This window comes from Vitis riparia, chromosome 18 (assembly GCF_004353265.1).
Source record: "Vitis riparia cultivar Riparia Gloire de Montpellier isolate 1030 chromosome 18, EGFV_Vit.rip_1.0, whole genome shotgun sequence".
NCBI classification, from domain to species: domain Eukaryota; kingdom Viridiplantae; phylum Streptophyta; class Magnoliopsida; order Vitales; family Vitaceae; genus Vitis; species Vitis riparia.
In genome coordinates this window covers 3742292-3763843 of record NC_048448.1, presented here as the reverse complement: position 1 = coordinate 3763843, position 21552 = coordinate 3742292, and the positions used below count along the sequence as shown (strand labels likewise).

The 21552-nt window shown below is 37.9% G+C and overlaps 2 protein-coding genes across 2 annotated transcripts; both read left to right on the top strand.

Moving 5' to 3' along the window:
• Positions 1–452: 452 nt before the first annotated feature.
• Positions 453–14259, top strand: LOC117906486 (vacuolar protein sorting-associated protein 9A-like). The gene is made up of 5 exons (XM_034819508.1): positions 453–729; positions 8044–8191; positions 9211–9381; positions 9982–10161; positions 13323–14259. The coding sequence occupies exons 1-5, from the start codon at positions 620–622 to the stop codon at positions 14103–14105; spliced, it is 1392 nt and encodes a 463-aa protein (XP_034675399.1). The 5' UTR covers positions 453–619; the 3' UTR covers positions 14106–14259.
• A 4340-nt stretch (positions 14260–18599) lies between these two features.
• Positions 18600–19780, top strand: LOC117907265. The gene has a single exon (XM_034820751.1). The coding sequence runs from the start codon at positions 19024–19026 to the stop codon at positions 19600–19602; it is 579 nt and encodes a 192-aa protein (XP_034676642.1). The 5' UTR covers positions 18600–19023; the 3' UTR covers positions 19603–19780.
• Positions 19781–21552: the final 1772 nt, after the last annotated feature.

The following is a 21552-nucleotide window of genomic DNA, read 5'->3' as shown; positions in this document are numbered from 1 at the left end:
CTTCTATTTCTCCTTGTGATAAATATCATATCATTTGATTTAGGACGCTGCTACATCTAATCAAACACCCCACACGTTGTGCTGGCTTGCAAGATCCCTCTTCCCATCATGGTTGCATATCTTCTATTAATTTCTTTTTTAATTCTTATCTGTAAAACAGGTTCTGTGTTCCACAAGCTCATTTGGAAAGGCTGGATCTAAGCTGTCATCCTGAATTTTGGATATTAAACCTCAAATCAATCATATCACACCAAACACACGTGCTCTGATTTTTGTTTTAAAAAATTATTTACTACCAAGCATGTATTGTATATTCTTATCCTAATTTTATAAAAGTATATGTTTATTTCAAAATTATTTGCGGAAATTTTTTGGACGAATTAACTAATCATAGACCTTGGTGTTGAGGGTTGTATAGCAAAAGCTGGGCCTGCGGGGGCCCATTAAGAAATGGGCTTGGCGGGTTTCAGGACAGTTTTGACGGACATACTTCTCTTTCTCTCTCTTTCGGCTTCCATATTTGTCTCTGATCCAACGTCAGTCAGTCCCATTCTCCGGCTAGTTCATCCCGCTTGCGTCCCCTCGGAAGCTCAGACTCAACAAATTCCTGCAACGGAGGATGGAGAACGCCGACCCGTTCGCCTCATCGACCGCGCCACTGACCTGGCACGACTTTCTGGAGCGCATGCGACAACCCTCCGCCGCTGATTTCGTCAAAGCAATCAAAAGGTCGTTCTCTCTAATTGCTTCAATTCTTTCGTTTTTTTCAGTTCACTGTTAACTTTTGTTCTTGTTTCCGCGAGATCGAAACATTTTTTTTTTTGGTTATTTTAAGGCAATAATTATTGTATCTTCATTTGGTTACTTGCATTGATTGCGGTTCTACAACCGATTTTCTTGGTTTTATATCAAGATATATTAAAGCTGAAAATTTTGAGGGAAAGAAAATGATAAAAATCTGAGGGAGAGAAAATGAGAGGATAGAAACTTCATCCAATACCTCCCTTATTTTGAATTAAATGAGAGATTAATAAAAATAACAAAACAAGAAGATAATCTTATTTTGAATAAAAGGTGAGGTAAATGAAAATAATAAATAAGAAGGATGAGGAGGTTTTTATGAAATTTCAAAGTAACATGACTAAGTATATTTAGTCCAAACCCTATATATATATATATATATATATATATATATATATATATATATTTAAACCCATTTCACTTTCTTTTTTTTTTCTTTTATTTAAAAGTTAAGCGTCTTTCTATTTTTTTTTAAAATCAGAAAATAATAGTAAATTTTATATAAAATATAAAAATTCTTAAAATCTTACACTAAAAAAGTAATTGTTTTAAAAACTGTTTAAAAAAATTGGGATATGATGCACAAATTTTAAAATTTTTTGAAGTGATTTTTAAAGGTATAAGGTAAATCTATACTTTTTTGTATTTTTGTAGAAGTTTCTGATCTTAAAAATAGAAAGAGTATTCAAACAAACACTAAATAATTTAAAAATATATGAGTTTCTAACTAATTTTAATTATATTAATTTTTCTTTCATATCAAATATGAGAAAATAAGTTTTCTTATCATTTTCTTTTTTTTTTTTAGTACTTTTGGTAACAAAACATTTTTTTTTTGATAAGTAAGCAAGATATTCATTAGAAAAGGCTAAACGCCACAAAGCATACAGGGAGTATACAAGACGGCTACAGCCACAAAAAAGAAAAGGACCAAAAAGAACTACCTCCCCTCAAGTGGAAGCTATCCACTCCAAGAAACCTATAAGGGAGAAAGACTCCTCACCTAAATACACTTTGGCCCAATTCCACAAGTTACAAACAAAAGAATTCTTTAATCTCTGAATATTCAACTCACCCCCCCTAAAAGCTAATCTATTCCTCTCCTTCCAAACCGTCCAAAAAATACACAACGGAATGGATTTCCAAATCTTTTTCCTTTTCTTCCCTACAAATGAGCCCCTCCAGGAGATAAGAGTCTCCTTTACAGTTTCTGGGAGGACCCACTTGATATCTATCAACCCATAAATAATATCCCAAAGGACTCTAGTCACTATACAGTGTAAAAGAATATGATTTACATTCTCTTCTTCACAGCCACACAAAAAACAACAATTTGGAAGTTGCACCCCTCTTATCTAGAGCCTATCCAGAGTGAGCATCTTCTCCCACGTGGCCTCCCAAGCAAAAAAACAGACTTTAATTGGTACCCTATCCACCCATATTTTCTTTGCGGGAAACACTGTATCATTAGGCTTATCCAACAACCTGTAAGCATCTTTAACCCTGAAAAAACCATTTCTTCCTTGCCTCCATTTAACAGAGTCATCCCCCAGTGAAGGTCTATGACCCCTCAAAGTATGGAGCAAATCACTAACCATATCCAATTCCCAGTCATTGAAGTCCCTCACAAAAACAAGATTCCACTCTCCTTGGCCCGAATTTTCATCCCACATTTCCTCAATCGTGGCGTCTCTATGCACAACAAGGGCAAAAAGATGGTTGAAGCATTGGGACAACGGAGTGTCAGTGCACCAACTATCTTTCCAAAATTTAATTTTGGAGCCCTTCCCAACTATAAAAGCCAAATTCTCCCAACACCATTCTGATTCTTTCATAATCTCCTTCCAAACCCCTACTCCAGCCGCCCCATTGGCCTTCTTAGACCTCCAGCCATGTTCTTCCTGCCCATATTTCGTAGAAATCACTTGTTTCCAAAGATTATCCTTTTCACAAGCAAACCTCCAAATCCACTTGCCCAGCAAAGCTCTATTTAGGGTGGCTATTCTCCTTAACCCTAGCCCTCCATTGAATTTTTCTGTATAGACCACATCCCACTTAACTAGATGAACTTGTCCCTCCAAGTTTCCACCCCCCCATAGGAAATCTCTTTGGGTTTTCTCCACTCTTTTAGCAACGGACTTGGGCATACGGAAGATAGACATTTGGTAAATTGGCATACTAGCCAAGGTACTTTTTATGAGAGTGATCCTCCCCCCTTTGGAGATGTACTGTCTTTTCCAAAGCGCAAGTCTCCTCCTGACCCTCTCCTCCACTCCATCCCATATAGAAGAAGCCCTATTGGGGGCCCCTAAAGGGAGCCCCAAATAGTGGGAGGGCAAAGACCCCACCCTGCACCCTAACTCAGCTGCCAACTCAAGAATCTCCTCCACTTTTCCAACTGGGATGATTTCGCTTTTGGCTAGATTAATACGAAGACCCGAGGCCGCTTCAAACCAAAAGAGAATCCAGCTTAGATGAGAAACTTGCTCTTTGTTCGCCGCACAAAACACAATTGTATCATCAGCAAAAAATAGGTGGGAGATATTCAATGAAGTTCTTCTACCACCCCGAATATTGCACCCTGTTAGATATCCCCCCTCCACCGCTCTCTTGATAAGAACGTCCAGAATCTCCATTCCCATAACAAAGAGGTACGGGGATAGAGGATCCCCTTGACGAAGCCCTCTAGTGCTAGGGAAAAACCCAGCTGGCACTCCATTAACAAGAATAGAGAATTTAGCAGAAGACACATAGTTCCACATTTATCCCACCCACTTGGTTCCAAAGCCCATTTTTTGAAGGACCTTCATTAAGAAATTCCAATTGATGCTGTCATACGCTTTTTCTATATCCAATTTGCAGATAATGCCCTTTTCCTTTCTCTTCTGCCACGAATCTATCACCTTATTAGCAATTAAGGATGCATCTAGAATTTGTCTTCCCATAACAAAGGCATTCTGAGCATCAGATACCACCTTACCAATCACCTTTTTGAGCCTATTAGCTAAGACTTTAGCCAAAAGTTTGTAGAGCCCCCCCAATAGGCTAATAGGTCTAAAGTCTCCCAGATCCTCCGCCCCGCTTTTCTTAGGAATCAACACCAAGAAGGTGTTGTTGAGGCTCCTAACAAAGGAATTATGCTCATGAAACTCTTTAAACATCTCCATGATCTCCTCTTTGGTAAAATCCCATGTGCTTTGCCAAAATGCTACAGTAAAACCATCCGGGCCTGAGGCTTTATCCCCATTCATCTCCATCAGCGCCGAATGAATCTCACTCTCTGAAAATGGGACTTCCAGACTCTCTGCTTCTTGCTGGCTGATGCAACCCACCTGGATGCTACCAATATCCGTCTGCCAGACCATGTCTTCAAAAAGCACCTGCTGAAACGAGTTCACAACTCCTTCTCTCACCTCCTGTTCCTCTATCAGCCACTCCCCATTAACCTTAATTCTGCCCATAGCGTTGTTTCTTCGGTGTGCACTTGCCATTCTATGGAAGAACCCCGTATTTCTATCCCTCTCCCTTAACCAAATCTCCCTTGAGTGCTGTCTCCAATGGGCTTCCTCCAACAGAACCCATTTCTTAAATGCGTCTTTGGCTTCCTTTTTTAAATCAGTTTCCTCCACAGTCAAATTTCTCTCACTTTCCACCCGATCCCAAAGGTCTACTTGCTCTAAGGCTGCAGCTTTATTGGTCTCCAGTCTTCCAAAAACCTCTTTGTTCCAAACTCTCAGTTTCTTTTTAATTTCCTTCATTTTAACAGTCAATCTGTAGCTAGCGCTACCCCTGACTTCAATCCCCTGCCACCATGATCTCACAATGTCTTTAAACCCCTCAACCTTCAGCCACATATTTTCGAATCTAAACGGGGTTGGGCCTCTTCTAATTCCACCCCCCTCTAACACGATTGGGAAATGATCAGAAATTGGCCGAGACAACCTGATCTGAGTGACTCCACTAAACTGATCTAACCAGCTAGGGGAAACTAAAAATCTGTCTAGTCTCGCCCACGCCTGATTATTAAGCCCCCCATTCCAGGTGAACTCTCCCTCCTGCAGAGGCAAGTCCACCAGCTCTAGTTCATCCACAGTCTCTGCAAATCTCCTCATGGCTGAACTGATTCTACTTTGGCTGCTCCTTTCTTGCTGAAACAGAATGACATTGAAGTCCCCACCAAGACACCAAGGATCGTCCCAAAGACCTCTTATCGCCCCAAGTGCCTCCCACATACCTTCCCTTTCCACTTTAGTAAATGGACCATACACTCCCGTAAAAACCCAAGTAGCCCCATTTTCTTTAGTCTTGAATCTACAAGACAATGTAAAATGACCCTCCTCCCAATCCAATATATCCAAGACCCTCTTGTCCCACCAAATCAAAATGCCACCCGCAGCCCTCTCCGCATTAAGGGCTCTCCAATCTAAAAATCTCCCCGTACCCAGGCTTCTCACAATACCTTCCGACATCTCTTGAATCTTGGTTTCCTGAATACACATTAGGTCCACCCTCTGGCTCCTTATATAGTTCTTAATAATTTTCCTCTTAGAGCTGTCATTAGCTCCCTTCACATTCCAGCTTATAATCTTCAGCTTCATTGGACAACTATCAGCTGATTCCCTTTGCCCTGTGAAGGACTTTTCTACTTATTCCCCCCCTCATAATTGACAGAGCATTCCAGCCTCTTTAGTTCCCTTTCGAATTTGGATTTCTCCAAGAGCTCTTTGCTGTGAATCTTTTCCCTCATTTTTCTGATTTTAGTCAGAAAAGTCAATATCTCCATCTCCAACCCCTCCGTAGAGAAGCCCAGAAATTGACTAAAGTTTGCTAAGCTGCAGTCCTCCCATAGTTCCTCTTTCTCATTTTCGTTGTCTTGAGGTCCTGATGCATCGACATTCCCCTCCTTGCCCCTAACCTTGCCTCGATTTTTATTGGCCTCTCCCAACTTCCAGGATCCATTCTCATTTTCAACATTCCCCTCATAGACTGTTAGCCAAGTTGACTTATCCCCCCATAAATCCTCCTCTGTTCCCCCTGGGTGATCGAAAGACTCCCCCTCTGGAGCCCGATCAGAGTTAGAAGAGAGAGAAAAGATGTCCCCATAGCCCGATTTCCTTTAGGATGGGAGTTCAGGACATACCTCTTGGCTTCTTCTTCAAGCACACGGTCAGTCAAGGAGAAGCCTTCATCCCTCTGTTCCCTTCTGATCTCTACTGGCACCCAGCTCATCAAAGGATCCTCTGGAGTGGATCCTATTTTGGAGATAAAACGGCCCAAAAAACCAGCCTTCTCTTGGGCAGCAATTGGGCCCTCCCTTTCCAATCCTTCCATTTCTGCACAAGGATGGCTGCCCAGCTCAGCAACCCAATTAGATGGGCCTGCCTCTGACTCACCAGCCACCTTTGTTTTACCTTTTAATTTTCGGCCCAAAAGCCCATCTAGCTTAGCCAGCCCACCATCCTTCTCCTGCTCTTTAAGACTCATATTTGGGCCATATGAGGACGACCCAGCCATTTTACCATCTGAATAGGCCCAGTCCCTAGGCATCGGGCCATGGATCTGGTTCTCGGGCTCTAAGCCCGGCCCATTTTCCTGCAAAGCCCTCCCATCATCTGGTAGGAGCAGTCCCTCGATTCCCGTTTCTCTCAAATCCTTCCCCACGCGCTTCTTTGCGCGTGAGAACGTGTCATCCCTGTCCTTGGTTCTCCTACTGCTTTTCGCCGCAGGAAAACTCCTTCTCACCACCGGCCTAACTTCCCACCACAGCGCCAAAGAGTAAACCTCCTCCTCTACCTGAATTTCTAGCATACTCGATCTAAAATCGCCTCTTAGTTTGACCAGTATCCTAGCCCATTGAATTTCCCCCATCGACCTTGTCCGCTCATCAATTTCAACAAATCCCCCACATTCATCCCCTATTTTCTTCAGTATCGTCGGGCTCCATAACGAGATTGGCAAACCAAAAATTTTAAGCCAGGCTTCCTGAATCATCTCCTCCTCTACCCAACAACCCGTCTTTGGATTCCAGAGGTCCAACCCTAAGTGGACTCCTCCTATTACTCTGCTCCCCGATGAGACCACTCGGTGAGCTTCTCTTATATCTTCAAACTCCAACAAAACCCTACTTCGTTCCAACTTGGGGCCAGCCCTAGCTTGCTTTTTAAGCCCCACGAGCTCGCTCAAAGCCTCCCCAGCCTCTCCATATTTTCTTCTTCCTTTTTGTTGGACTTCCAACTCGCGACGAGGCAGTGTTCTAGCTTCTGTAAGTTTTCAGCCATCTCCTCCCTCGAGACCTTCATCTTGATCGCATTTGTGCCTTTCCAGTTGGTACGCTTGACTGCTTCTGCGTATGATTTCACCGGAGAGGTTTTTCCGCCGGCCCGAACTTCCTATAAATCCATTCTTCTTCCAGCCAGCTTTTCCATTTGAAAAATCATCTCCGCCATAACCGTCCATCCTCTTTTGTCCCTCCTACCTCTCGGTAAGAAGATGCAAAACCTTCTGCGTTCCAGGTCGACAACCCCCAACCTTAAAAAACCACCCGCTCTGTTGAAGCCCCGAGCCAAGGTGAACCGCTTGCCTCTTTCTCTCCACTCCTTTTCCCATCTCCCTTCTTCTTCGTCACGTATACAATGGATTAACCCCTCCTTAAAAAACCCTAAACTTTCCAGCCCTAATCGAACCCATGTCGAGACCCCCCGCTTCTTCTCCACGATGAGGATCTGACGCCTTCCTTTCCTTTCGTCCAGGGCAAGCTCGAAAGTCTTAGATTCCACCGAGAAGCACCGCTTTCGACTCGCCTCGCCGGTCTCCTCATCGTCGCCATCGCACGCGCCTTCACTCTCCCTCACGCCCCCTCTCTCTCTCTCTCTCTCCCATCGTAAGCTTTTTTTTAGTTTTATTGTTTTGGTAACAAAACATAGTGTAATTGTTATAGCTTGTTATTGGGATTGGTGGATGTATTTTTGTTATTGCCAATGTGCTCGTTTGTTTCTTAATTTGAAGAATTCCACAGTAAAGATTTTTTTAGGTGTAATTATTAGGTTTTGATTGATGAAGTTGGAACTATATATGTGGGCATACTAAAATTGCCACGTCTTACTTTCTATACAAACCAATAACAATAAAATTTACAAATTTTGCTATTTAACTGTCATATCTTTGTTGAAGTGGCAATAAATTTTCCTTTGCAAATCAATCATCAATGATGTGCAAGTATTGAGTGACATGTTAATGTGGCAGTTTTATCGTGTCATTCTCAAACAATGCACCAGATCCTGAACGGGACAGTGCTGCTGTGCAAGAGTTTCTTGTGAACATGGAAATGGCTTTCAGGGCTCATCCGCTTTGGGCTGGTTGCTCTGAGGAGGAGCTGGAGAGTGCTGGTGAAGTGAGTTACTTGACATTTTCACTGCATTGCATATTTTTGTAGGTTTTTACTTTGATTAGTGGTGTGAAGATGAAATTCCTCTGTGGCTTTCATTTATTCCATCATGTGGACACCTTTTCTTATTTTATTTTATTTTTTCTTTTCTCTTTGCTTGTATTATTGGTAAAATGGCACCTCATTTGTTTCAAAAGTGCCTAAAATTTTGCTATTTCTATTTTTATTCATATTTTTCTTACACATGCACCTTGTAGTATGGCATTTTTTAATGGAACGATTTATTTTATGTTGTATTAACTTTGGAATATTGATTTCAAATTGTTCTTAGTGTAGTGCTCGTGTTATGAAAACACATGTGTTGCAAAACTTTCTTTTCTCATTAATGATGGTATATGGCACTGCATAAGGAAGAGAAAGAATAGTTTAAAGGATGGTTAAGAGATTCATTACCAAGAAAGAAAACGTTAAATATGCACAAGGACTAAGGTGGATCTCATCCCAGTGGGTCACAACTTACTGATTCATGACGTTTGTGTGTGTTTTCTTTCTCTTTTTACACTTTTATTCTTGAAGTTTCTGATTGCATATATTGAAATTTTTATCACTGCACTAGTTTTTTTGTCAGATACTCTTTTTAAATTCTTGGATTCTTGAATTTTTGGATTGGAATTTTGGATCATATTGATATGAGTGAATGATAAATGTTTGCAGATATAGATTTACAATATTTTATAAAATTGACCTGCACCCTAGATTGCATCTCACTTTGGTCAGCCACATGCCTTGGGCTGTGCCTTGTGTGTAGGCCTCAAGAGCCCTTTAGGCTTTAGGTATGCTTTGCGCCTTTGAGAACCATAGGATGATATCTGCTCTCTAATTTAGTTTTTTCATTATATGTCTTCACTTGTTTTTGTTTTAGGTGTCTGTCTCCTAGTAAACTTGTGCTTTTAATGGATGATACTTCTTGCATATGCTGATGTGTTTTCCTCTACCATTTGACATGAATATATTTCTAAGTTCAGGGGTTGGAGAAGTATGTCATGACAAAGTTATATACTCGCGTATTTGCTTCGGTCCCAGATGATGCAAAGTTAGATGAACAACTTTTTGAGAAGATCAGTTTAGTTCAACAGTTCATTCGTCCAGAACAATTGGATATTAAAACAACCTTTCAAAATGAAACATCATGGCTGGTGAGCATTGGAATATGCATTTCTAGTGAATTTTTGTCTATGATATGTTGAGTACTTCTTCCACGAGATTGTTAGCATGTTGAATTTTTGTGGAACATTAACTATCAAAGAATGTTGGACTCTTGTCAAAATTATATGTAGACATATGATAATAGGAATTTGTGATTCCTTTCTACCAAATAGAAAGTGTCATATTGTTTATTTTGTGTTTGTTTTTGTTTTTTATTTTATGTAATCATGGGAGACAACTTAATTGTTCTTAGAAGAGAACATTACAAAAGGAGGATGAGGGGTCTTTCAGTGGATGATCTAATGATCTCTGTACGGCTTCCCTTTTCACTATGTCTACATTAGTTCTATTTTGATCTTGTACGTCATCGTTTCTATCATAATTCGTCTTACATATGGTATGACTTTGAATTTTCTCTAATATAAGATGGTTCATGCTACCATATCTTCCATTTCCAATTTTGGTTAGGATGTTTTGTTTTAGCTTTTAGTTGGAACAGTGATTTTTTAAGTGCCTAATAATGGTTGTTTTAATTTTGTCTCAAGTTTCCTTTGCAGAAAGTCTGACCCCTGCCCCTCCTACTTTGGCAGCTTGCACAGAAAGAGCTGCAAAAGATCAATATGTACAAGGCTCCAAGAGATAAACTTGTCTGTATTCTCAATTGTTGCAAGGTCATCAATAATTTGTTGCTTAATGCTTCTATTGCTTCGAATGAGGATCCTCCTGGAGCTGATGAGTTTCTTCCTGTCCTAATTTATGTTACCTTAAAGGTAAGATCATTGCATGATTGCTTGAATCTCTTCTGTTCAGCACCAGAATTCTGGTATTCAATCCATGCTTAGTTGGTCATTCCTCTTTTCTATCTTATTCTTTTATAGCACAGTTGCTTAATCACAAAACATTGACATTAATTGTTTAGTCTTTGATAGTGAGTTAAGTGTTAAAAGGTCCTGCTGTTTTTCATTCTCTTTATTGATTTTGGTAACAATTTTCCTCTCTAGACACTGTCCCAGTATCCCAATCTATACCAAATTACTTTGCCCTATTTTTATTGGATTCCTTTAGTAGAATTGCTCTTAATTTGTTTGTTTGTTTTTTTTCCCCAATAAGAAAGAGTTTATTATAAAAGGCACCTAAGAAAGGGAGTGCCGCCCACATACACAAGAGGTATACAATGAATGCCCATTAGGACTCAATAAGCTAGCACTGGAATCTTAGTGAGGGTATAAACCATCTATGAAACTCAACAAAAACAGAAGACGCAAATCGAAATACTTAGACCACTAGAAGAAAGAATGAATTAAAGACTCCTCTAGAGTCTGAACCGACAGTTCCAAAACTTTGTAAATCCCCTGATTTCTCTCTCCATGTTGTTGAGAAGAAGCAAAGGGGAGCTACTCCTAACTTTTCTGCGATTTTTCCCAAAAAGTCTACCATGCGACCCTAATAAGACCTTTTTGGATGATCTAGGAATAATCCAAGAAAGTCCAAACTAAGAGAGCTCAAAATGCTAGAGATTATGGCTAGGCTACATTGGATCAGAATGTAATCGGCTGGCTCTTCCTCTTTTTCACACAAGCAGCAAAAATTTGCTAGATGACACCTCTTTTCATCAGCTGGTCCTCGGTCAAAATCTTACCCCTAGCCGCTTCCTAAGCAAAAAATCCCACTGTCATGGGAGCTGGAAATTCCCAAATCACCTTGGCTGGAAATTCTCACATAAATGAATCGAGGGACTGAAGTAATAAAAAAATAAAAAAATAAAAAAATAAACTTTTTAACTATTAAGTTCTTAACTAAAAAATCAGGGCAACATCTCAATATCTTTTAGTCACTAAATTTACAGTTTTTCTAAGCAGCTCAGATGTACCTCAAGGGGGACTTTTGTTGTGTAAGACACATCATTGATAGATTGTACTTGCACACATATTGGTGAATGCCAGAGATAGTTGATGCATCCAAATTTACACACTGATTAGATAGCAACATGACCAGGTCTTTTGTTGCATGAAATATCATTTTTTTGTATCAACAAGTGATAATCATTGGAAACATATTCCAAAAGCTTAATATTGATTGGCTGCAGTTGCACTGTTACAAATGTGACCCTGCAAATATATCTTGAGTAAAATATTTCAAAAGTGGTGACAAAACCTTAAATTTCAACGCTGCTGTCTAATTATACTTCTTATATAGAATATGATTTGAAAAGCATAATTTTTTTTTGGTGTACTTTCATCATGAAACTGGCTTATTATTTGATAATTTCTTGTGACAGCATATCTGAGTCTTTTTTTTTATATTTATTTTTTATGAGCAAACAAGAAAATAAAAATAAGTTGAAAAGGCCTAAGTTGCCAGCATAGCTGGGTCTTTTTGAATCTCTATCCTATATGTGTTCTTTTAACAGGGTTCCTTACCTCTGAACCTTTTGATTCTGAACACTGTACCTCTTTCCCTGTGTCTAGCCAGTTCATCCATCATTAACATGGAGGCCAAAAACTGAAGCCCAACCTTGATGCAATCCCATAGTGAATGACAATCTGCTCTTTCTTTCCTTTCTTGTTTTGTTTATGAGCTTGTTCTTCTCTCATTAAGCTTGCTTCCCCTGCTGTGGGTTATTTCATTTTTTTTTCTAGCTAGACTTTTGAAATATTCTGAGTTCCCCTTTTGAAAAATGCTCAATTAAAAATACCTGGGCATAAGCTAGGAGAAATTAGTGACAAACAGAGGATTCTAATATTTTCTTTATTTGGCCTTTTTTCTTTCCCATTCATTGCTGCCTTCTAGCAACTTCTGTTACTGGTAAGACTAAATTTGAGTGGTTATCTAGTGAAGTGGATGGGTTCTAAATGTGTAGCCTGTGGAAAAGCATAAAAACACCAAAAGTTTTGGAGAGAACTAGATTTTTGGTTTTAACAACCAGAATGAAATTTTATTTATGAAAAAAACCAGGAACCTGAAATTTTGGGAAAATGTTTGGTGGTCCTTTTTGTATTGCATTGAATAAAGAAGCCAGAGCTGATGATTTGTTTGATAATATTGATGTATGTAATCCAGTTGCCAGCTTTCTATGGAATTTTAACAATGAAAAGAACCTTTGTGTGCAGCTCTACATTGTAGGGCAGGATTGTATTTACCTAGAAAGGAGGACCTTATCGCTTGGAAAACTAAGATGTTTCTAATCTTTGGTTAAATTTTAGTGGTGGCTCTTTGCAATGTTTATATTTTGGAAGTTGCCTGTACCATGTTGATTGGAACCTATTTAATATGAAAAATATGATCTAACATACTGTGCCATATGTAGTCTGTTTAAAATGGTTGAGAAAAAGGTGAGCTCATATCAACAAGTATAAAGGCACCCTCATTGTAAGCAGATTTTATTTGTTACAATTATGGTGCACAGCAAGTCTTAGTACACTTGTCTTTCCTTATTCCTGTGTGGGAGTTTGTGTCTGTTGTGTGTAATGATTATTTTTATCAGTTCATATCAATTTCTAGGGAAATTAAGTTTACAAAAATTCTCCATATAATAAGATCTATCTGTTTATTGGTTGCCTTATTTGTTGGTAATTTACTCTTAACTTAGCCTTTCCCTAAAACTTGGAGGTGATTCAAGCCTTCTCCACTTTGGCATGCTGTAAGCAGTAAATAATACATAGTAAAATTAAAACTTACATTTGGGATGGTAGTGGGATGGACTCATGTACAATGATTCTTTAAAATGATAGGCCGTTTCTGACCAATTGAATCTCCAAAATTTTTATGAAAGCACCATGCCCAAATTTGGTAACTCCAGTTGGAAAATACTGCATTTCCAGTTAATGGCAACCTTTATTGCCTTCGTTTCTTTGGGCTAATGTCCACTTAAAATCTTACATTTTACTATATTCTTTATACAAAGTTGCTCTCCATGACTGATGCTATGCAGGCAAACCCTCCACAACTGCACTCAAATTTGTTGTATATACTACGGTACAGGCGTCAATCCAGAATGGTTGCAGAAGCAGCTTACTTTTTCACAAACATACTCTCTGCAGAGTCATTCATCTCAAACATCAATGCAGAATCCCTTTCAATGGATGAAAGAGAGTTTGAAATGAACATGGAATCTGCTCGAGCACTTCTATCTGGCCTCTCATCTGATTTGGATGGTGTGTTGAAGGAACCTCAACAAAAATCTTTGTACTCTACGAAGGAAAAGGACCCTTCAATAGGATCTGATCTATCATTGCTATCATCTGAAGCAACATCTGGGGCAAAGTTGGAACCTCATGCAAAAGATCAGTTGATAACAAAAGTTCCATCCATTTCTGATTTGGAGAATAAAGGGGCAGCTATGCTTCTAAAAGAGGATCAGGCTAGCCTAGCCTTCCGGGAGTACCCATACTTGTATGCCAATGTTGGTGATCTAACAGTCAATGATGTAGAAGATCTACTAAATCATTATAAACAACTTGTTTTCAAGCATGTTTGCCTTTCCAAAGGATTGGGTGTCCCTGCTCCACCCCTTCCATTGTCCATTTCACAAACTCAAGCCGAAAAGCATGCTGAAACCATGAAGGACTCTGTAGACACCCGAGCTGCAGAAGTGAAGGACAGTACCCTTAAAGATATTGGTAGCACCAATGATGTTTCAAATCAAGTTTCACTTTTTGAAGTGGAAACCTCTGAATCCAAGTTACCACAAGAGGAAGCAGTTGAACCCCAATAACTGGTATTCATGTTTAATTTAGAAGTGTATTAATTTTGAATGGTGGTCCTCTGGGCAATTTTTGGTTTTTTACCCATTGTAACTGTACTATGGATTTCACTGTATTTCAATTTATTTTCAAATGCAAGAAGCAATACAGTTGAAGTATCTTTTCCATGAAGAGGAGAACCTGTTATACAAGATGCAGGTGCGCATGGAGAAGAACATCAAGAGAATTCATTCTTGATGAAACTGCAATTCTATTTCCTCCCGAAGGTAGGCTTTTCTTTGGTTTCAATTCTTTTTCTAATCTAGCATTTTTGTTTTGAAGCATACAGCACAACTCCAAATGTTGGATTGGGTGTAGTGAAATGTTGAGATGGTGTCCCGTGGGAATCTCTCTGATCATAATCTCCCTTTTTGGTTCATCATCAGGTTGCAAGTTGTTGCTAGAGTCCCACCTTTTTTCCTTTTTTTTTGCAGGTGGGCTAATCAGAATGACCGCATCCGAAAAATTTGGGAGGCATGTTTTAGAAAAGGGCCCCAAAAAATAAGAGAAAATAACTGAGAACAATAAGTTTTCTATGGCAGTATAAGTTATCAAAAATTTGTCTTTTATCACATAGTTCTATGGTCAATGACAGAAAAACGTTGCCACCGAAGAAAATGGGTGTATGGGTAGAAAAACCTTGGATAAGGTCATTTTTTAGATTTAACTGAAAGGAGTTTTCCTGGATTTTTCTTGGTGATGTTTGAACAATTGTTCTGAGCTCAACAGACTGAATCAATTCTGATGAGCATTCAAACTTGTTTTTGAAAAATTCTTAAGACTTTTCATAGGAGTCCTCGGCCGTTATTATGTTTGGTTTATCTTTGAAGCAGAAAGATTCAAAAGCCTGAGCAATCAAGTCCACCGCCATGTCATCGAACCGTTCAGCTCGTCAGGTATGACCAGGCTGTATTTCATTATCATGATTGAGTTTATCAAAGTATGACTAGAGTGCATTTTCTATTAATTCTTCCAAATAATATATATTCAAAGCTCTACCCAAAAATATAAAAGAAGTCCTCAACGAGGAGAATGGTCAAAACACCGTGGGCGCTTATTTGCTGGCTACAAAATACAGCTCTACAGTCAAGTAGTTGCCATCAAATTCTTCAATACACAGCCTCATTCTGCAGCTTCGACGTGTAATTCTGAACCATAGTCAACAGGATTTATCTAAATCTGTTACTTCACTCTGCAATGCTTTCCTGAAACGATGAGCAAATTGTGCCCAACACAGATGCTTGTCAAAGTCTTTAGTTTGTTTGTTTGTTTGAATATTTATAAATTTTTTTTGTTCATTCATAAATCAGAGAGGTCTCTATCCATTTTTATTTTCAACTGAAGAATAAAGCAACCCACGAAGGTCTAAAACCAAATCATATTGGATAAGAAGGAACAGGCCCAACCCTTCTCAGTTCTCACTTACTATTCTCATCTTTTGGTCACCATTAGCAAGAGCACCGTTACTTTGTCGCCTTCTTCTATGTTTAAAAAGAGAAGAAAAAAAAAGCTAGATTTTATAAGCAAGACAACCTGCAAACACAATAAAACAAAGGGCGTCATGTAAGGTATTGGGTGTGATTTCTGTGGATCTAGTTCACCTTAATTTGACTTGTCTAGCCTGGCCTTGCATTATATAGTCAAACCAACAGTCATATGAGCCTTCCATTTCTTGAGCTTTTCAATTTCTCCCATGTCTCTCTCAACATCTCTAGATATGCTGGAGCTTTAATAATTCAGAGGATGCATTGTATATAGTGTAAGATATATGCACAACCTTCAATAATTTCAACCAAAGTTAGAAGATATGGCCCCCACAGTAAAATGTTTTTAACTTTGGCTGTGCAATCTCTTGCCATAAATATATATATAGATATATATATTTACATTTATCAAATTTTATTTGATGCCTGAGCCAATAAATGTCAACAAGCTACCATCCAACCCCACATGATACAAGTCATTGAATTCAACATCACTTTATGCTCTTGTTCTTATATCAACTTTTTTTTTTTTTTTTTGGGCTTTGTCATCACAGTGTTGTAAAATAATTAATTAAAATTAGAAGGGGAAAAAAAATAATTTAATAATTATGTGGGTGTGGTCCAGTTAATAGTGGGTAACAAAGAACATGCAGAACTCTGTAGTGGGGATAGAAGAATAGGAGAGATACCAAACTCACATACCTTTCACGTGCCTCGCACATGCTTAAATATTTGGTGTGTCGGCCGATTCGTATGCATGATACATCGATATCGAAAGTGAAGAAACCTCACTTTTTTTTTGACGCATGTGCTGCCTTTCCCCTTCCCCACTTACATTTTCCACGAATGGACCACTTTAGGTTTTCCTAATTGACGTGTTAGAGTTGTGTTAGGTGAATAATGAACATGTCTATCCTTTTTAAGTATCAAGGAAGATTGCATGTGAATCCTATCATTAATATTACTTAATTAGGTTTTGTCATTTAGTTGGTCTTGCTTACCATGATGCAATTTCTTTTAGTGATGAATTTTAAACTTCTTAAATGATTTTTTGATAAATTTTAAAAAATTTAAAGTTGGTTTAGGAGTGATTTTATAAGAGATTACGAGTATTTTCTTATATCTGGAAATATTGTTTTACAAAAATCAAAAAATAAAAACGAGCTATAATTTAAATATAAGTGAAAAATTATTTTTTTTTGTAAGGGTTTATATAAGAAAAAAAAGTAAGTTTTGAAAGATGCATTTAATATTTAACCATCACTTTGAATAAGTTTTAAAATTAAAAAAAAGTAATTTTCATACTCCTAATTTTTTTAACAAAACCACTTTTAAACATTAGACATATAGTAGAAAACAATTTTTGCTCTTTCACTTTTACCTCCACTTAGTTGTATTTGAATTAAAAATATGGAAGATTTAAATTGAACAATTTTTCTTTTACTTTTTATTTTTATAAGTCATAGAAAAAACACATAAAACAATTAATTTTTTATTTTGAAAATTATTAAATAATTTTAAAATAAAAAACTAATCTTTGTAACTTGTGAAGATTTAGGACTTGTTGAGAAACTGTTTGTTAGAATAGATATTTGTTCTTTAGAACAAAAAAACACGGAACACATTTTACAACCAAAACTTACTTTTTATTTTTTATTTTTTAAAATAAAAAAATAAAGTGTTTTTAGAAAATATATTTTAGTTGTATTTATATTGTTTTCACTTGTTTTGCAAAGATTGTTTTAAAAAATAATTATATAAATATATAAAATAATTAAAAATAAAATATATACATATAAAAATTATTTTTAAAACATATTTAAAAATATTAAAAATAGTCTAAAAAAAATTTGAGTTTCCAAACAAACTTTTCTTTTAGAATAATGTTCAAAAATTGTTTTCAAAAACTATTTTTTAGAATAGTTTTTGAAAACAATTATCAAATAAACCTTTAATATAGTGTTTAAAAATAAATAGCATTAATGCTTCACATGCAACATTGAAGAAATTATTAATATTTTTTTATTAATTCTTATATAGTTAATATAAACATAAATTTAGATGTTTGAAAGGTAATTGAAAAAATAATTATAATTTTTATTTTTAAAAATAGTAGAAACAACACTGACTATTTTTCTACATCCTTCCAATTTATGATGATCAAATGCACGGTAGGATTGTGTGCATGTGGGAGCAGGATAATTACATAGAGCCAAAGGCCCATGATGCACGATGGGCCTTTGGGTCAGGTGGTGGGGGCCCACTATGATGCACTGAAGTTGTTAGCTTGAAAAATCCGTCTCACCTTGGAGCGTGTGGGCCCATACTCGTTCGCCAAGTTTGTCCATTGAATTTGAAGGAGAAGTAATCACCCTACATGCACTCCTACCGAAATTATCTTGTACCAACCAATCTCTGCCCAGAAAGTACTTGGTAAACCAGCATATCATTTTGTCTATTCATTATAGGCTATACATAGCCTATAGCTGCCCATCCAACTTCACACCCTTTATTTATTTTTTTATTTTATTTTTTTCTCATTTAATATTTAAAAAATTAAATTATTTCAATTTTATATCAAATATTAAAATTCATTGTGGCTTTAAAAGAGGAAAATAGTGAAATGCTTGAAGGGGAAGACGAAGGGAAGAGGCACGCTTGGTAATACTAATGAGTTCTGTTCATTATAAGAGTGGGCAGGCTCTATTTGCCTTCGTCATTTCTCAGAAAAACGTGGTTCTACTCTTCCTTACATTATATGCCACATTCAAATATGAAGAATCATATCTTTTGACCCATTTCCCTTTCTTACTATACATGTGGAAATGAGAGGCCTACACTATGGGGACTATGACTATGACTGTGAGAGCCTACGTTTAGCTGGCAATTTGAATTTTTTTAAGGAATTTACATTTTTTTTTTCCTTCTTTGAAGGCCAAACCCCAGAAACACCCAGATGAGGAGTTGTGACAGTCTCTTGAATTGTATGATTTAGTTAGTAACAAGGGTGTTTGGTTTGGAAATACAGGGGTCTGGTCACAGTGCCCTTTGGAAATAGTCTTGGAAAACAAAAGGGGAAGGGCAGTCCGTTGTCTATGAGGACCTGGTCTATAATTTTATCGAAGGAATAAACAAAGGGGGGTAGCGTTGTGACAAAGGTACAACACTTTGATGCGCAATTGACAATCTCAATGATCAATAATCACTTCTCTCCGCGCTCACAACGCATGAAATGATGTGACTAACCTCATTCCCCTGCTTCTTGTTAACCCCGCACCCACCCCTTCTCTCCTCACCATCTCCATCTCCCTCTCCCTCTCTCTGCCCTTGTGAATATAAAGGAGGAGCAAAATAAGGTAAGATCTTCAAGAGACTTGAAGAGAGATCTGTTCAAGAAATTAAAGAGATGAGAAACCAGTTCAATCATCCTCATCTCCATCACAAATCCACATTCTTGCCAATCTTATGTTCTAGGCCATGCATCAAAGATGTCGCCATTCCCAACTCCGCTTCATCCTCCAACGACCCTTTGTCCCCAAGAGTGGGTTGCATGGGCCAGGTCAAGAGAAACAACAGAGTGATGGGCTTCCCGGCTTCCCACAGGTTCACCGCCACTGCCACCGCCACCGCCGCCGCCAAGAACGCCAACAGTGTCAAATATTCCAAGCTCAAGAAGTTCTTCTCCAGCAAAAATCTCGTCGCCACTCCTGGCGGCAGTATCAGTGGCAGTAGAAGAGAGCTGATTGTGGGTGGGCGTCGTGGGTCGTCCAAGATTGATTGCCATGAAGATGAGAATTATGCGAGCGTCATCAACGTTGAGGATTTGGACCCACCTTTGCCGGTGATCAAGCGGGTGCAACAACGTGGAGATGGAGGAGATTCAGAAAGTCTTTGGAAGAGGAGGTCTGGTGGGGTTGCTTTGAAGACTTTGCAGCTCCAACCCCTTCATCTTCCTCCCCATTCTCTTCAACCCAACTCTGTCTGATCACAAAAACTCCATCCATCACTGGAGACTGGTGACAGATGGTTGTCAATTAATTAATGTAGAGAAAATGTAAATGATTTTTAAATTTTCTCCATTTTCAGAATTGTTTGGTTCTACCATGATTCTGTTTCACCATTTCTTTTTTATATCAATATATACACACATATATGATCATAGATCTAGGGTTTTTTCTTTCAGAAATAAGGAGATCCAGCCATGGATTAATTTTTCCATCTATCAGGGCAGTCGTGTTAGGTGGATGTAATGTCATATTATCATGTGGGAGCCAACTGGGCTTTTAGATCAACCCCCATTTTCCATCGTACACATCATTGGCAGAATGGGGGCATTTTTGTCCTCTAATTTTAAGATTGAAAATTTTAAAGCGTGATAAAAATGGTGAGAAGCTACCAGCAATCTGTTGACAAAGTTCTTTAACTGCTCCTACTTCGGTTAGCTTAATGAATTAAGTTGTAACTTATATCTATAAAGCGATGATGGGTTACGGTTGTTTTGTGTTAATTGCCATTGAATCATAAATAATGTCCTAATTAATTTGTCTAGTTCTTGGAAAATCTCCCAACTGAACCCAATTGTGAAATGAGTCTCTATTCCCCAATGCCCGCGTCCCTTTCTAGTTGTGGGACAGAAACCAGAAGTTGCTTTAACAATTCTAGAATTTGGACCTTCGTTAAGGTTTTGAATGGAGGATAACCAAGAAATTGAACCCTCCCATTGGAGTATACTTGATTAATTTGAATAATGCTGTTTCTCATGCTTTTCCCATTAGAAACAAGTAATAATTATTATTATTATTATTATTTTTTTAAAAATATGTTCATCTCATTATGGTCAGTTCATGTAATAAAATGAGGAAACAACTGGGAGAAAGCAGCCTTCCGGATTAAATCAGTGACTGGGATTGTGGATAGTGTCGTAGACATGTATGATTCTTACTTTTGTGAGTAATGGCTCACTGCTGCAACTGGCTACTGAGATAGACTGACTGAACCCTATTGATTTGATAAATAAATGGAATCTAAAAGCGGAGATGGCTTTTATTGATGGTCTCAAGGTGGAGGTGGCAAACGGTCAATGGCTAGGCAAGTCCAGCTCTGAGAGGCCTCTGTTGTAGATAGGCCTAAGATCCTGATTCTATGGAGAAAAATCTGGAGTGGCGGAGAGAAGGCACAGGGAGAGGTTGGTGGGGGCCTACTTTCATGAGTTCATTCTGGATGCCGCCTACTATTGAATCAGCATTGTAGTTGGTTATGAATTACGATGGCATTACCTGTCTCGTGCCCGCCGCTGATTGGATGGATTTGGGAAAAACATACCTTGCTTACTGGAAGGTTTGAGAATTTTTTTTATAACTTAAATCAATTGCCGATTATATATAAAATTAAATACAAATAATTTAATTTTTATTTCCTTTTTCTAATACATATAAAATAAAAATTATTTTTAATAAATACGAATAATCTAATGGTTATTTGGTCGAAAAAGGTTAAGTTTAACAATATTTTTTTTAATAAAAAAAAATATATACGATTAAAACTGAGGTTATATTTATAATTTTCAATAAATAAAAATTATTTTTTTCAAAGACATTCACAACGTTACGCGAAAATCATGAAGTTCCACCATGGGGTGCCTAAGCCTAACCATTCGAGTATGATGAGATGAGAGAGTCTTTTATTTAGATGCTTCCATCCTTTCATCATCCCCGTCCCACAGGAATGCAATCATTTCATTCTTTGTCTTAAATGGCAAGCCAACGAAGAGATTCGAAGAAATTAGACATAAGTGGATTCTGATGGAAGGCACGTTGGTTCCAGCTACGTAAAAATTGAATTTCCATTTTCACCTCCCATCATGCGGAATTGGTTTCAAGCCTCTGACGTTACTGGTAGGATGTGGGACAAATTCAAAAGTGGTAGTAAGAGTGAA

Bases quoted from the DNA above. Each gene is read 5' to 3' on its own strand.
- LOC117906486 (XM_034819508.1), top strand. From the start codon at position 620: ATGGAGAACGCCGACCCGTTCGCCTCATCGACCGCGCCACTGACCTGG. The intron at 9,382-9,981 runs GTGAGCATTGGA...CTACTTTGGCAG, and splicing joins AAAATGAAACATCATGGCTG to CTTGCACAGAAAGAGCTGCA. The intron at 10,162-13,322 runs GTAAGATCATTG...GATGCTATGCAG, and splicing joins TAATTTATGTTACCTTAAAG to GCAAACCCTCCACAACTGCA.
- LOC117907265 (XM_034820751.1), top strand. From the start codon at position 19,024: ATGAGAAACCAGTTCAATCATCCTCATCTCCATCACAAATCCACATTC.